This window comes from Apodemus sylvaticus, chromosome 7 (assembly GCF_947179515.1).
Source record: "Apodemus sylvaticus chromosome 7, mApoSyl1.1, whole genome shotgun sequence".
Classification (NCBI taxonomy): Eukaryota; Metazoa; Chordata; class Mammalia; order Rodentia; family Muridae; genus Apodemus; species Apodemus sylvaticus.
The window spans coordinates 109,040,388-109,057,982 of NC_067478.1; the positions used below are offsets into that span (position 1 = coordinate 109,040,388).

General features: G+C 38.8%; 1 protein-coding gene across 2 annotated transcripts in view; it reads right to left on the reverse strand.

Annotated features, from left to right (window-relative positions):
• Npsr1 (neuropeptide S receptor 1) overlaps positions 1 to 17,595 on the reverse strand; it is a 224,200-nt gene that overhangs the window by 172,109 nt on the left and 34,496 nt on the right. For both annotated transcript variants that reach the window (XM_052188798.1, XM_052188797.1), the window contains exon 2: positions 13,902 to 14,034. In XM_052188798.1, coding sequence (XP_052044758.1) covers positions 13,902 to 14,034 — 133 coding nt within the window. The remainder of the gene's footprint in view (positions 1 to 13,901; positions 14,035 to 17,595) is intronic.

Below are 17,595 nucleotides of genomic sequence, written 5' to 3' on the forward strand. Positions count from 1 at the left end.
ATAGGAGGAAAACACCAATACAAGGAGGGAAACTTCACCCTGGAAAAAGCAAGATAGTAACCTTTCATCAAACCCAAAAGAAGTTAAGCAATCAAATTTAAAAAATAACGTCAAAAATGATAGGACGTAACAATCACTATTCCTTAATATCTCTTAACATCAATGGACTTAATGCCCCAATAAAAAGACACAGACTAACTGACTGGATACGTAAACAGGACCCTACATTTTGCTGCTTACAGGAAACACACCTCAGGGTCAAAGACAAACACTACCTTAGAGTAAAAGGCTGGAAGACAATTTTACAAGCAAATGGTCTCAGGAAACAAGCTGGAGTAGCCATTTTAATATCAGATAAAATTGACTTTCAACCCAAAGTCATCAAAAGTGACTCTGAGGGACACTTCTTGCTGGTCAAAGGAAAAATACAACAAGAAGAACTCTCAATCCTGAACATCTATGCCCCAAATGCAAGGGCACCCTCTTTCGTAAAAGAAACTTTATTAAAACTCAAAGCACATATTGCACCTAACACAATAATTGTGGGTGACTTCAACACTGCACTTTCCTCAATGGACCGATCAGGAAAACAGAAACTAAACAGGGACAAAATGAAACTAATTGAAGCTTTGGACCAATTAGATTTAACAGATATATATAGAACATTCTGTCCTAAAACAAAAGAATATACCTTTTTCTCAGCACCTCATGGTACCTTCTCCAAAATCGACCATATAATTGGTCACAAGACAGACCTCAACAAATATAAGAAGATCGAACTAATCCCATGCCTCCTATCTGATCACTATGGAGTATAAGTGGTCTTCAATAACAACAGAAACAACAGAAAACCCACATACACATGGAAACTGACCAATACTCTACTCAATGATACCTTGGTCAAGGAAGAAATAAAGAAAGAAATTAAAGACTTTTTAGAACACAATGAAAATGAAAACACAACATACCCAAATCTATGGGACACAATGAAAGCAGTGCTAAGAGGAAAACTCATAGCCCTGAGTGCCTCCAAAAAGAAAGTGGAGAGAGCATACATTACCAGCTTAATGACACACCTGAAAGCCCTAGAACAAAAAGAAGTTATTTCACCCAGGAGAAGTAGAAGGCAGGAAATCATCAAACTCAGGGCCAAAATCAATCAAGTAGAAACAAAGAGAACCATACAAAAAGTCAACAAAACCAGGAGCTGGTTCTTTGAGAAAATCAACAAGATAGATAAACCCTTAGCCAGACTGACCAAAGGGCACAGAGAAAGTATCCAAATTAACAAACTTAGAAATGAAAAGGGAGATATAACAACAGAAACTGAGGAAATCCAAAAAATCATCAGATCCTACTACAAGAGCCTGTACTCAACACAACTGGAGAATCTGGAGGAAATGGACAATTTCCTTGACAGATACCAAATACCAAAATTAAATCAGGACCAACTAGACCATCTAAACAGTCCCACAATGCCTAAAGAAATAGAAGGAGTCATAGAAAGTCTTCCAACCAAAAAAAGCACAGGACCAGATGGTTTCAGTGCAGAATTCTACCAGACCTTCAAAGAAGAGTTAACACCAATACTCTTCAAACTATTCCACAAAATAGAAACAGAAGGAACACTACCCAATTCCTTCTACGAAGCCACAATTATTCTGATACCAAAACCACACAAAGATCCAACAAAGAAAGAGAACTTCAGACCAATTTCCCTTATGAACATCGATGCATAAATACTCAATAAAATTCTTGCCAACCGAATCCAAGAACACATCAAAAAGATCATCCACCATGATCAAGTAGGCTTTATCCCGGGAATGCAGGGTTGGTTCAATATACGGAAATCCATCAATAAAATCCACTACATAAACAAACTCAAAGAACAAAACCACATGGTCATTTCATTGGATGCTGAAAAAGCATTTGACAAAATTCAGCATCCTTTCATGCTTAAAGTCTTGGAGAGAACAGGAATTCAAGGCCCATACCTAAACATAGTAAAAGCAATATACAGCAAACCGGTAGCCAGCATCAAACTAAATGGAGAGAAACTTGAAGCAATCCCACTGAAATCAGGGACCAGACAAGGCTGTCCCCTTTCTCCTTATCTTTTCAATATTGTACTTGAGGTACTAGCTCGGGCAATTCGACAACATAAGGAGGTCAAAGGGATACAAGTTGGAAAGGAAGAAGTCAAACTATCATTATCTGCAGACGACATGATAGTCTACCTAAATGACCCAAAAAACTCCACTAGAGAGCTCCTACAGCTGATAAACAACTTCAGCAAAGTAGCAGGTTATAAAATCAACTCAAGCAAATCAGTGGCCTTCCTATACTCAAAGGATAAGCAGGCTGAGAAAGAAATTAGGGAAATGACCCCCTTCACAATAGCCACAAACAGTATAAAGTATCTTGGGGTGATTCTTACCAAACATGTGAAAGATCTGTATGACAAGAACTTCAAGACTCTGAAGAAGGAAATGGAAGAAGACCTCAAAAAATGGGAAAACCTCCCATGCTCATGGATCGGTAGAATCAATATAGTTAAAATGGCCATTTTGCCAATAGCAATATACAGATTCAATGCAATATCCATCAAAATTCCAACTAAATTCTTCACAGAGTTAGAAAGAGCAATTATCAAATTCATCTGGAACAACAAAAAACCCAGGATAGCTAAAACTATTCTCAGCAACAAAAGAAAATCTGGGGGAATCAGTATCCCTGACCTCAAGCAATACTACAGAGCAATAGTGTTAAAAACTGCATGGTATTGGTACAGTGACAGGCAGGAGGATCAATGGAACAGGATTGAAGATCCAGAAATGAACCCACACACCTATGGCCACTTGATCCTCGACAAAGAGGCTGAAAACATCCAATGGAAAAAAGATAGCCTTTTCAACAAATGGTGCTGGTTCAACTGGAGGTCAGCATGCAGAAGAATGCGAATTGATCCATCCTTGTCTCCTTGTACTAAGCTCAACTCCAAATGGATCAAGGACCTCCACATAAAGCCAGACACTCTGAAGCTAATAGAAAAAAAACTGGGGAAGACCCATGAGGACATCAGTACAGGGAGAAAGTTTCTGAACAGAACACCAATAGCGTATGCTCTAAGAGCAAGAATTGACAAATGGGACCTCATAAAATTACAAAGTTTCTGTAAGGCAAAGGACACCATCAAGAGGACAAATCGGCAACCAACAAACTGGGAAAAGATTTTCACCAATCCTACATCAGATAGAGGGCTAATATCCAATATATATAAAGAACTCAAGAAGTTAGACTCCAGAAAACCGAACAACCCTATTACAAAATGGGGTACAGAGTTAAACAAAGAATTCTCACCTGAAGAACTTCGGATGGCGGAGAAGCATCTTAAAAAATGCTCAACTTCATTAGTCATTAGGGAAATGCAAATCAAACAACCCTAAGATTTCATCTTACACCAGTCAGAATGGCTAAGATTAAAAATTCAGGAGACAGCAGGTGTTGGAGAGGGTGGGGAGAAAGAGGAACACTCCTCCATTGCTGGTGGGGTTGCATAATGGTACAACCACTCTGGAAATCAGTCTGGCGGTTCCTCCGAAAACTGGGCACCTCACTTCCAGAAGATCCTGATATACCACTCCTGGGCATATACCCAGAGGATTCCCCACCATGTAATAAGGATACATTCTCTACTATGTTCATAGCAGCCCTATTTATAATTGCCAGATGCTGGAAAGAACCCATGTATCCCTCAACAGAAGAGGGGATGCAAAAAATGTAGTATATCTACACATGAAACAATGAATTCATGAAATTCTTATGCAAATGGATGGAGCTAGAGAACATCATATTAAGTGAGGTAACCCAGACTCAAAAGGTGAATCATGGTATGCACTCACTAATAAGTGGTTATTAACCTAGAAAACTGGAATACCCAAAACATAATCCACACATCAAATGAGGTACAAGAAGAAAGGAGGAGTGGCCCCTGGTTCTGGAAAGACTCAGTGAAACAGTATTAGGCAAAACCAGAACGGGGAAGTTGGAAGGGGTGGGTGGGAGGACAGGGGAAGAGAAGGGGGCTTATGGGACTTTCGGGGAGTGGAGGGGGCTAGAAAAGGGGAAATCATTTGAAATGTAAATAAATTATATCGAATTAAAAAAAAGGAAAAAAAAAGATCCCTCAACAGGAGAGAAAGTATTCCTGGTACTGGAAACTGAACCAGCTTCTTGTGGCTAGTGAGGTATTGGCATTAGAAAAGAATCTACTACTGCCACTTTGCTAGATCAGCACAACCCCTTGCTACATTCTAAATATCATCCTTATACTCACCCAAGTATATATTTACTGCTCTTTATCTAAGAAGCATTTCTTTACACCAAATGGAGGCCAACACAGAAAATCATACTTAACATAATTCAGACACCAACTAATTGTGAGGAGCCCAGTTCTAACAATGTATCCATACACAACTCCAGAATCTATGGCTCAGATAAGATTATGGAAAAGGAGGAAGAAAGATTGTAAATGCCAGAATACTAGGGAGTGTGCTGTGAAACAATCTCTCTTACAAATAAGACTGGAATAATGGCAATATCAATGGGCTTGTTGATGTGGAAGAAGGACAGTTTTATGGACCATGCACCCTTAGACTAAGAACTATTGACTTCTTTTTTTTTTTTTTAAAGATTTATTTTTTATTATACGTAAGCACACTGTAGCTGTCTTCAGACACACCAGAAGAGGGCATCAGATCTCATTACAGATGGTTGTGAGCCACCATGTGGTTGCTGGGATTTGAACTCAGGACCTTCCGAAGAACAGTCAGTGCTCTTAACCGCTGAGCCATCTCTCCAGCCTGAACTATTGACTTCTAAAAGAAGCAGAATTAGCCTTATGCAGGGAGGAGTCCCCTCAGCTTATAACACAGACTGGCCAGCCTTGAAACCACACATGCATCATCAACAAAAATGGATTCCATGGGTTATAAGTATATATGCAGAGAGACATACCCACATATATGTAACATAATAATTAAAGAAAAAGGTGATGAACTTGAAGAGGGAATTGGGAGGGGCTCATGGTAGGGTGGCTGGGAAGGGTTGGAGGAAGGGAAGGGAGGGAAAAACTGATGCACTTCTATTTCAATTTAAATATTTAAGCACAAGACTAGGTCAATGGTAGGCCTCAGCACTACTTTTGAGCACTTCTTGGGATCTATTTTGTAAAGTCAAGTTTCTCCTCCAGTGTCCTTGTCTGCTGCTGCCACATCCTCCCACAGTACCTCAGCACCTAGCACACAGGCCTCATTGAATCTCACCACTGCTCCAGTATTCATCTGGAAACCTTGCTTCTACCGCACAGCTTAACTTTAAGTTTAGTCCAAGTGCCCTCATTAAACCCTCCTGATGGCTTTGCAGGGCTTCCTTTTCCCTGGCCTTTCATTGCTTCCACCTCCCTGTTTAGCCTAGCTAGTTACACAGTCTGATACTAGTATTAGGACTCTATATAAGGTTAGATACCTGTCCTTACCACGGTAGCATGGTCTCATGCTGCCAATTAAACCTGGTCCCAGTATAACTAAGTAACTCATTCATGGATGGGTTTTATCAATACCCTGATTAGAAGCAGCAGACCATCAAGCTTACATTATTTAATCCTTCAGGACTATAGGGCTTGTGTTATGGCAGTCCCTGATGTAGTTGGTTTTATTGTCAACCCAATGTAAACTAGTCATCCCAAGGAAAGCCTCCAATGAGGAATTGCCTGGATCAGACTGGTCCATGGGCATTTCTTGGGATGGGATAATTTTTAATATTAATAGATGTGGAAGAGTCTTTTCTGTATATGTAGAGGGTGTCATTTACTGAGAAGGTGGCTCTGAGCTTCATAAGAAAGTTGGCTAAGCATGAATCCAGGAGCTAATAAGCCGGCAAAAAGCATCCCTTGTAGTTTCTGCTTCAAGTTTGAGTTCCTGCTTTGACTTCCCTCAAAGATGGAGTGTGTTACCCAGTAAAGGAGAAGTAACCAGAACAGTATCTATAGTGGGTCAAGTATCCCAGAAGCGCAAGCATTTGATCACTTGGCGTCCAGTTGCAGTTCTGTTTGGGGAGGCTATGGAACTTTGGGGAAGTGGAGGCTTGCTGCAGGATGTACTTCACTGGGAGTGATCTCTGAGTGTTTAAATTGCCCAGTGTCTTAACTGGGGTTTCTATTGCAAAGAAACACCACAACCATGGCAACTCTTATACGGGAAAGCATCTAACTGAGGTTAGTTTACAGTTTAGGGTTTTAATCCATTGTTATCATGGCTGGGAGCATGGCAGCATGCAGGCAGAAATGGTGCCTGAGATGGAGCTGAGAGTTCTATATCTGAAGAGACAAAGACACAGCCTGGCTTGAGCAGTTGAAACTTCAAAGCACACCCCAGTGCCCATGACACACTTCTTCCAACAAAGCCATATTTATTCCAACAAGGCCACACCTCCTACTAGTGCCAACCTCTAGTGATTAAGCATTCAAATCAGGAGTTTATGGAGGTCATTCCTGTTCAAACCACCATACCTGACCCCCACTATCATTCTGCCCCTACCATTACGTATGCTACCTGACACCCTGATGGACTGTTATCCCTCTGGAACCATCAGCCCAAATAAACTTTTCTCCTCTAAGTTGTGGAGGCTATGGGATTTTTTTCACAGTATTAGAGAAGTAGCTATACAGCAGCCCCTTACATTAATGTCTCCTGCTGGATACCAAGAGGGAATCACCTGTAAAGGACAGCTGTCCTTAGGTAAGCTTGTTCTTTGCAGGGACATTCTAACATCAGCACTTTTGAGTGAGACCAGCTCACCCTGGTGAGGTTAAGCCATAAGCTTCTGCCTCTACCTTTGCTTGTCTGGTCCAGTGTCTTAGTGTTCTCTCCTTTATGTAGAAAAACCCCAATCCACATAGCTCCAACCATAACACTAGTGCTCAGTAGGTATAAGCTGATCTGAGTTTTTTTCTTCACCCTAGATGGGCACATGATCTTCATGAAGGCTTCCATTCATGTCAGTAGAAATTTTCCCTCTATATTTTATTTCTACCATTAGGGTAACTGAGGTATGGAATGTTTCAGGTTTATTTTTAAAACTTATAAGTAGAAACTGTGGAGCACTCTTACCCTGGTAGTATCAATGTAGACAAATTATTTTTTTAAGTCTTCAAATAAAGTCTGTGTGAACCACTGAAAATATTAAACTCCCCCATTCCTATCTTCCATTCCTCACAAGCTCAACCTTAGAGCATAATCTTCGCCCTGGAGAGCTGTAGATTGGATTCATATGTTGTAAGACAGTCTTTTATAATGACACAAATGTTTCAAATTCTTAATTTTAAATATTAACAAATTCAGGCCAAAATGGGTCATCATATATTGTATGTATTTTATTTGACCAGTGTAGCCTTTGAAAAAAAAATTGGGTCTGAATGCCTTAGGGAGTGTGCTCACTGCAGTCAACTGGGCCTTCACTGTTTTTGTCTCATGCATTTATGTTACCTGCTCTACCTCTGAAGTCTTCTAAGATGGAAATCTTTGATCTGCATTGGTGTGAAATGTTTTGCGAATAAACTACAAAGAAAATAATTCTGAGTATGTATGCGACGAATTGGAAATAGAAGCTCTCTTACCTTTTAATAAACTCCTCCAAAGCAAATATCAAGACAAAGATAGGGTAAAATATTCTCTTAAGAGTACAGGAACTGTGACTATAGAACCATTTAGTGTAACCCTAGAGTTTTCTTCTAGTTTGTTTCTATTTATTAGCTTGGTCTTTTGGTGATACTATTACAAAATACCTGACACTGGATAATTTGTAAAAAAAAAAAAAAAATAGATACTTGCTTCCTCATAGTCTAGAAGCTATAAAGTCTAAAATCAGGTGATAACATCTGGTCATAGCCTTCTTGCTGTATCATAGTGATTGACAAAAAATAAAAGAGGGAGGGAGGAAAGAGAGAGAGAACACTAACTCCTTTACTCTTTTGATAGAAAATCTACTTCAAATGTACCAAAGCTTATAAGATCATAAGCCAAAATAAATATCTCCTTTTATAAAGATAATTTCATGTTGTCATCATAATGGAAATAAAACCAATGATAACATCATTAATCCATATGAGAAGGTGAAGGCAATGTGAGCCAGTCACCTCTGGAAGGGTCCACATTGATAGCATTTGGTGCCTACAAACTTGAGTTTGTAGGTGTAAGGCATGGCCTGTGTCCTCTTGCAGCAAGTTTGTCTGCAGCTGTGAACTTGTGATTAACACAGGCAACATTTGTCAACAACAGATATTCTGATTTCAAGATTAAGACATAGGAAAGTAGAGATGAATAGAAACCCAAGTAAAGCCCAACACCCAGGAGGGAGAATCACATTATGGCTAGGATAAAAAAAGGGTTTGGGTTTCCAGTCTCAGGCTTCCCTGCCCCCTTGGATGTTGAGATGTAGAGTTCATCTCATGCTTGGAATCTTATGCCAGGTTGTGTTGTATAGCAACAGACTGACAGCTCTGAGGTCTTTTGTGAGACTCCACGGATACAGCATCACTGGGAATTAGCCCAGAGGACACTGTTTTGCCTTTAATCCTAGAATACTAGCTATTTTAATAATTTTGCCTATTTTCTGAAGTTTGGACCTTGAATGTCCCACAAAGCCCATGTGCTGGTAAATGGGTCGATTCTTAACCTGTGGTCCTCTTGTGAGATAGAAAGATATTTAGGAATTAGAACCCATTTCCTAAACTAGAAGGAAGTTAGACCACATGCTGTGTGCCCATGAAGGGGACATTGCTACTCTATTTCCTCCTTGATCTCTGTTCTAGCTGTCAGGATGTTGAGGGTTCTTCTGTCATATGTTTCCACCATAATTTTATGTCTCATCAAATGTCCCAAAGGAAACACAGTCCCCTCATGATGTATCAAAGCGTATGAGATCATAAGCCAAAATATGTATCTCCTTTTATAAAGATAATCTTATGCTGTCATCATAATGGAAAGCAAACCAATAGCAATCCACTATCCTCTACTTTTCTTTTAAATTTGAGCTTTTACATATTAAATTTAAGGTATTATCTTTTCTGAAAAGATTATTTCTGGTAACTTTAAAAATATACTATGATGATCTTGTTTTTTTTTTAGTATTAATACTTATCCTATATACAATGTAACTGTTCATATACTTGATCTTATTCTATTATATTATAGAATATAATAATTCTTATATTTTTATTTTCTTAACTAACTTCCTTTAGATTAAGTATATATAAATGTGCTATGTAAAAATTTATATACTTTTTTCATGTATTAAGAACATCATTTTACAATTCTTTTGGATTAAAAATTATTTTTATAGTATGGATTGTTTATCTCAAGTCTGAGCTCTCTGCAGTACTGATGGATACCTTGTAAAAAAGTTCACACATTGTTCTAGTTAGTATTAAAGTTCAAACATTGTTCTAATTAGTATGGGTTATAGTATTGGCTATAAACTGGCAAGTTAAAATTGTTTGAAATAAAACCACATAATATGTTCATAGCTGGATCCAAGAAGCTCACAATTTAAAATGATTCAGAAGGATTTATTTTCTGGCCAGGAGAATTTTAAAGCAAAATTTGAATTCATATGTTGGCCAATATGTTTCTCATTATAACTGGCACTAGTGTTATTTTTTTAAGACAGAAACTTATTTTCTCTCTATAAGAAAGCCTGATAACTGTTGTTTTTGAAAACAGAGGATCTAAGCAGTCTTCTTTAGTAGGAGTAAAAAGACAGGAATAAAATACAAATTAAAAAGTTAGAGTTTTTGATGTAAGATAATAGACATTTAGAAATAAAAGGAATTTTTTAAAATGTACAAATAAGACATGGTTGGAACAACATAGAATTGAGAAATTCTGGTGGCAGCTGACACTTGTAAGAATATAACATATGCAGTTTTAACATATTTGCTTTTTAATCATGTCATTATGTTTCTTAAAATGTTCACTAAAGTCTTTTCAGCATAAAAACTCATGTTTCTACAGGTAATGTTCAAGAAAACAAAGAGATGGCTGTTGGTTAGGCTTGCACACAATAAAATCATATGAGCTGATGAAAATGAGATTTCAGTGAGAATGAGGGTTCATGGGAGACAGGACGGATTAGGGGAGACAGAAGAGGTCAGAGAAGACAGGAGAGATTATGGGAGACAAGAGGGATCATGGGAGAAAAATTAGGGGAGACAGAAGAGATCATGAGGGAAAGGAGGGATCATGGGAGACATTAGAGATCAGGGGAGATAAGGAGCTAGAGACAAAAATAACAAGGGTTTGGAGCTACAGAAATCTTAGGAGGATCCATAGGGATGTGGGTAGGGGCTTGAAATATCTATATAAATTTTAAGAGTGGGGCTCTTCAGTGGTCTCTGCTTTTGTTTATAAATGATCTCCATCTTCTCTCATGTCTTCTCGTCTTTGCTACCAGAAGCTCTGAGGTCATGACTCCTGTATATGGGGTCTTTTTAATAACTTTTATAAAATATCCTGTCTTAGGACCCCCAAGACCTTATCTTAGACTTCTAGCAATATAAAAGCATTTTCTAAGACACACTGTTCAATTAATTCCAGGTATGAAGGCCATGAAACAAAAAAGCATCTGCTTAGCAAAGGGCATTATCACTTGAGGAAAGAGGTATTCTACCGAATTGGAACGAAGCTTCACTAGCTATACATCTCACAGAGGTTTAGCAGCTAGAGTATATAAATAATTAAAAAAAATAACTTCAAGAAAACAAACAATCCAACTAAAGTGGGGTATGGTACTAAGCAAAGTTCTCAAAAGAAAAGCAAATGTGCTAGCTTGAATGACATGTCCCCACAAGTCTTGGGCATTTGAACACTTAGTTCCCCATTGGTGGTTGTTTGGGGAAGACGGGCAAGTGTAGTCTTCCTGGAGTAAGTATGTCACTTATAAGGGGTAGGGAGTATTGAAATTGAAAAGACTCATGCCAGTTAAAATGTGCTTTTTCCTTCCTGTTTGCATTTTGAGATGTGAACTATCAGCTGCTTCTTCCACCATGCTTCCACTCAACCAGCATGAGCCCTCACCCTCTGGAGCCACAAGGCCAAATAAACCTTTCCATTTCTGTTGCTGTGGTCATGGTGTTTCACCACAGCAAAAGAAAAGTAGCCAGCGTTCTTTTTTAAGTTCTAAATACTTGACCATCACAGAAATACAAATTAAAATGACTTTGAGATTTTATTTCATCCCAGCTAGAATGGTCAAGGTACAAAATAAAATACAGAACAAAACAAAACAAACAAAAACCAAATGAGAGCAGAAAGTAGGACACACTTGTTCACTTCTGGTGGGAGTGAAAAGCAGTGCAACTAGTGTGCAAATCAGTTTGAAGTTTCCCCAGAAAACTAGAAATAGATCCATCACATGATCCAGCTCCATCACCCTTGGTCTTATACCCCAAGGACTCGCTGCTGAGATACTTGATTTTTCATGTTCATTACAAGAACAAGGAAATTGAAACAGCCTAGATGTCTGTGAACTGGTGAATACATAATCAAATGTGGTTGTATGGTTGCAAACACAATGGTGTACTACTTAGGGGTTAACAAAATCAAAATTGTGAAATTTCCAAGTAAATGGATAGAACTGGAATCTGTCACCCAGAATTAGATAACTGTGATCTAGAAAGCTGCCCACTGCCTGTTTTATGTTATATGTGTTTATTAGATCTTAGGTGAGTGTTAGGTTGTAGGGACTATCTGAAAAAGCCATAGAGGGCAGGTGACTAGTAAGGGGTTATGATGAAAGAAATCTTTCAAGGAAAGATGGATACAGTGCAATATATACAAGAGAGGATGGAAGAAAGAAGATGAAATGGGGGTGAGGGATGGGAGGGCAGAACAGAGAAATAAGTAAGCAGAGCAATAACTAATGTTATAGGTTTTTTTGAAATACATACTACAAAAATGAGTTAAATGGAATTACCTATCTACTACAATTTTCTCAGAGACCCACGACTGGTTAACCTGAAAAGAACAAGAAACCCCAGAGCACTCATCCATACAAGGAATGTCTACATCACACCCACATCAAGGCTCTGCCATCTTCTCAGTGGAGGGAGCAGAAAAAAATTAGGAGTCATAAGTAGTGGATGACCTCAAGAAAGCAATATTTTCTGATACAATAAGTCAGTTGCACAGTGAACCTACAGTGATTGTAAGAGAATGCATAAAACCTTCATAAACATAGACCAGAAAAATAATCCCAGCATAGAAGGGGGATGTGACTACCAAGTCCTATTTTTAGCTGAGAAGTATTTGATAAGTGCAGGAAGAGATAGTCTCAGTTTTCTTCAGTGATGTAAACCCCTTAGGTGTGGCCACACTTGAGAATTGTTGACTAACACAAACTAGAATCATTGGTTTACAGAGAGATAGAAAGAGATAATGAAAGAAAAAAAGGAGAAAAGAAAAGAGAAAGATGTTAGAGATGGATATTTTACATATATATGTATTATGATAGATAGATGATAGATAGATAGATAGATGATAGATAGATAGATAGATAGATAGATAGATAGATAGATAGATAGATAGATAGATGGACTGACAGATGGATGGATGGATTGGTGGGTGACTGGGTGGGTGGGTAAATGGAGAGGCAAATGTATGGATAGACAGGAAGGCAGGCAGGCTGGCAGGCAGGTAGACAGGCAGGCAGACAGACAGGCAGGCAGGCAGACAGACAGACAGAAGGGATGTGTTGGAGTAGTTGGAGGAAGGGATTGATATGTCATATGAATTTCTCAAAAAATTAATTGAAATGTTACTAAAGAAACACAATATACATCATTTTTCTTTAAGAAAAAAGAAGCTATCTTATTTCTCGGATTGTGGCTCAAAGTCATATTCCTAAGGAGTCCACAGCCATTGCTGCAGCCCATGTTGAGCATGTGAAGATGTGTTGAGCATTCCCTGATAGAGATTTACCATCTTTCCTGTCAACAAATACAACATTTTTTCCCATTTTTCCTATAATTTGATCCAAATTAAACTACTAATTTCACCTTGCTAGCATATCCCTCAGCTCCACGGCTGGTTTTGCATGGACATTTTCCACCTCACTTGGCCCCATCTCTCTGGCCCTTAGACCTGTACTCCCTTCCCCTGAGCTTCATTTGGTCCTCTCTCTCTGGCCTGCGGAGCAGTGTTCCCTCTGTCATTGTCCTTTCCTGTCCTGTTGGAGCAGATGCTCTATCACTGTGGCTTCTACCTGAGGGATTTTTCTTTCAAAGTGGAGGTTCTTCCTCTGCATATTTCTCCCTTCCCTTCTAGATGTGTTGTGCCCACACTTCTGAACTGGAGATGACATTACCATATGGATATTAGAGCTTCCAGATCCTGAGTGTCAGCTTATTTTCATGCTACCTCCAGCAGCAGTGTTCTACTTATTTGTATTTTGAAAGTCATGTCCATAGATTTTAATCTGTAAAGGACCATAGATGTCACATTTTATCATTAAATATAGATCATTGTAGTTGATTTTCTAGGATGTATTCCTCATGCTTTTAAATAGGATGATAAAATGACCTTAAGGTGCCAGGGAGGCTTTTCTGTATAGGAAGGATGAAGCCTTACAGATCTTTTGTGAGGACACAGAAACTGGCATTTCCATGTTGGTAACATAAGTTATTTTCACAATGGAATCTTATGGACATCTAAATGTGCCAAACTTATCAGAGGAAATATTCAAACATGGCTTTTAACACCCTATAAAAATTATTACCAGACTGGTTAACACCACAGGAATTTGCATTCAGCATTGTTCTCTCCTGCTGGTATTGTGTGGTTACTTACCTGTGATGGCCAGCTGAGTCACAAAGAAGGTCATTCTGGACTTTCTTTTTCTTCTCCATGTGGAGAACAGCACAACAGAGTTTCCCACAATAGTGAAGACAAACAGGACCCACAGGGTTATCAGTTGTTCTGTCTGCAAGACACAGAGTAGCTTGAAACAGAGCAGGTAACAGACCAGGGTGATTCCTAGGACAGATGGTACAGGCACCTGCCCTTGGCACTGGAATGTGTTCATGGTTTGTAACTTCTGCCCAGCAAACTTCCCAAGGAAGCTTGACCCCTTTACCTAAGCAGTAGTGTAAACTGATGCAAACAAACATTCTTCATTGGCCTGGAAGTAATTTTAACTCCGTGTGACAGATCAGGGTGTATAAAAGAATACTACCATCACAAAGATATGGAAAAAAAAGTCCTTGGAGATAATAAGATAGGTAAGTAAGCCAAACTCATCAGTTTGGTGAACTATTGTGCAGTTATAAAAGATGAAGTGGTGAAGACTTAGAAGAGACACTAAAAAATACATGCATTATAATATTTAAGTGGGAAATATGATCAAATTGTATATTGGTGATGATTACAACTTTGCAAAATTATACATGTAGAGAAAGAAATAATGTTCACTGAAATGTTAACAGTGACTATTTTAGGTAGTGTGATTATGGGTTAGCTCTCTCTTTTCCCTTTAACAAATTTCATGAGATGGTAATATTCAAGTTCTACTGAATAATGTGTAATTAATAAAGGGCTGGGATGCCACTCACTTAAAATGCCAAGTCCCTCACAAGAAGTTTTTCATGATCACTTCAAAAGGAACTTTTTATCTGCTTGACACCCACAGCACAGAATGAACAGAGGTACTGGGACACTCTAGACTCTAGATGAGATATGGCATAAGGCTTGTGAGGAAAGAACAGAGCACATGCTCAGAGGAATCCAGAAAAAACCTGAAATCAAAAACCAAATCATCCCAAGAAGTCCAGGCGAGGTCATCTTAAGAGCAGACCAGACCACAGCTTTAGTACAAGAACAGAAGAGTTCCAAATGTTGATTAAATTCTGTGTGTTATTTAGCTAGGGTTTGGAGTGCTGCTCTTTGGGGAAGCACTAGTCTAAGATGTTGAAGTCAGGTAATTTCATAGATGTGATTAGCATCTATTGTCATTTGGTTTTAAGTGGAGGATATTTGCCTACATATTGTGGCCAACCCTCGTGCAGTGAGTAGGCTTCCCATGGAATTGAGTGTAAACCACCCCCTCTAACGATGAAAATATCAGTTTATACGTGCATTTAATCTACCTACAATATCAAACATCATACTTTAGCTAAGCCAACCTTACCTGTTCAGAACACTTAAATTAAGTCACAGTTGGACACTGTTATCTAATATAAAATCTATTTTATAAGACAGTATTAAATAGCATATGGGATTTGTTGAAAGTGGTCGCAAATAACTGCTTCTTCTCATGACAGTGTGGCTCACTGAGCACCGTGCTCCCTGTTCCCTGCCAGTATTGCAAAAGGAGATCAAAGTGCATGCTGCTGGGTCAGGAAAAAAATCCAAGCTCAAAATGCAAAGAACTGTATATGGAGATGGAGAGTTAGATCAGTGGTCAGGCACTTGCTTAGCATTGATGGAGCTATCTTGTATTGAAATGCCAGCATGACAAAAAAAGCAGAATTTGGACCATCTAAACAGTCCCATAATACCTAAAGAAATAGAAGGAGTCATAGAAAGTCTTCCAACCAAAAAAAGCACAGGACCAGATGGCTTCAGTGCAGAATTCTACCAGACCTTCAAAGAAGAGTTAACACCAATACTCTTCAAACTATTCCACAAAATAGAAACAGAAGGAACACTACCCAATTCCTTCTACGAAGCCACAATTACGCTGATACCAAAGCCACAAAAAGATCCAACGAAGAAAGAGAACTTCAGACCAGTTTCCCTTATGAACATCGATGCAAAAATACTCAATAAAATTCTTGCCAACCGAATCCAAGAACACATCAAAACGATCATCCACCATGATTAAGTAGGCTTTATCCCGGGAATGCAGGGTTGGTTCAATATACGGAAATCCATCAATACAACCCACTACATAAACAAACTCAAAGAACAAAACCACATGGTCATTTCATTGGATGCTGAAAAAGCATTTGACAAAATTCAGCATCCTTTCATGCTTAAAATCTTGGAGAGAACAGGAATTCAAGGCCCATACCTAAACATAGTAAAAGCAATATACAGCAAACCTGTAGCCAGCATCAAACTAAATGGAGAGAAACTTGAAGCAATCCCACTGAAATCAGGGACCAGACAAGGCTGCCCCCTTTCTCCTTATCTTTTCAATATTGTACTTGAGGTACTAGCTCGGGCAATTCGACAACATAAGGAGGTCAAAGGGATACAAATTGGAAAGGAGGAAGTCAAACTATCATTATTTGCAGACGACATGATCGTCTACCTAAGTGACCCAAAGAACTCCACTAGAGAGCTCCTACAGCTGATAAACAACTTCAGCAAAGTGGCAGGTTATAAAATCAACTCAAGCAAATCAGTGGCCTTCCTATACTCAAAGGATAAGCAGGCTGAGAAAGAAATTAGGGAAATGACCCCCTTCACAATAGCCACAAACAGTATAAAGTATCTTGGGGTGACTCTTACCAAACATGTGAAAGATCTGTATGACAAGAACTTCAAGACTCTGAAGAAGGAAATGGAAGAAGACCTCAAAAAATGGGAAAACCTCCCATGCTCATGGATCAGTAGAATCAATATAGTTAAAATGGCCATCTTGCCTAAAGCACTATACAGATTCAATGCAATACCCATCAAAATCCCAACTCAATTCTTCACAGAGTTAGAAAGAGCAATTATCAAATTCATCTGGAACAACAAAAAACCCAGGATAGCTAAAACTATTCTCAGCAACAAAAGAAAATCTGGGGGAATCAGTATCCCTGACCTCAAGCAATACTACAGAGCAATAGTGTTAAAAACTGCATGGTATTGGTACAGTGACAGGCAGGAGGATCAATGGAACAGGATTGAAGATCCAGAAATGAACCCACACACCTATGGCCACTTGATCCTCGACAAAGAGGCTGAAAACATCCAATGGAAAAAAGATAGTCTTTTCAACAAATGGTGCTGGTTCAACTGGAGGTCAGCATGCAGAAGAATGCGAATTGATCCATCCTTGTCTCCTTGTACTAAGCTCAAATCTAAATGGATCAAGGACCTCCACATAAAGCCAGACACTCTGAAGCTAATAGAAAAGAAACTGGGGAAGACCCTTGAGGACATCGGTACAGGGAGAAAGTTTCTGAACAGAACACCAATAGCGTATGCTCTAAGAGCAAGAATTGACAAATGGGACCTTATAAAATTACAAAGTTTCTGTAAGGCAAAGGACACCATCAAGAGGACAAATCGGCAACCAACAAATTGGGAAAAGATCTTCACCAATCCTACATCAGATAGAGGGCTAATATCCAATATATATAACGAACTCAAGAAGTTAGACTCCAGAAAACCAAACAACCCTATTAAAAAATGGAGTACAGAGTTAAACAAAGAATTCTCACCTGAAGAACTTCGGATGGCGGAGAAGCATCTTAAAAAATGCTCAACTTCATTAGTCATTAGGGAAATGCAAATCAAAACAACCCTAAGATTTCATCTTACACCAGTC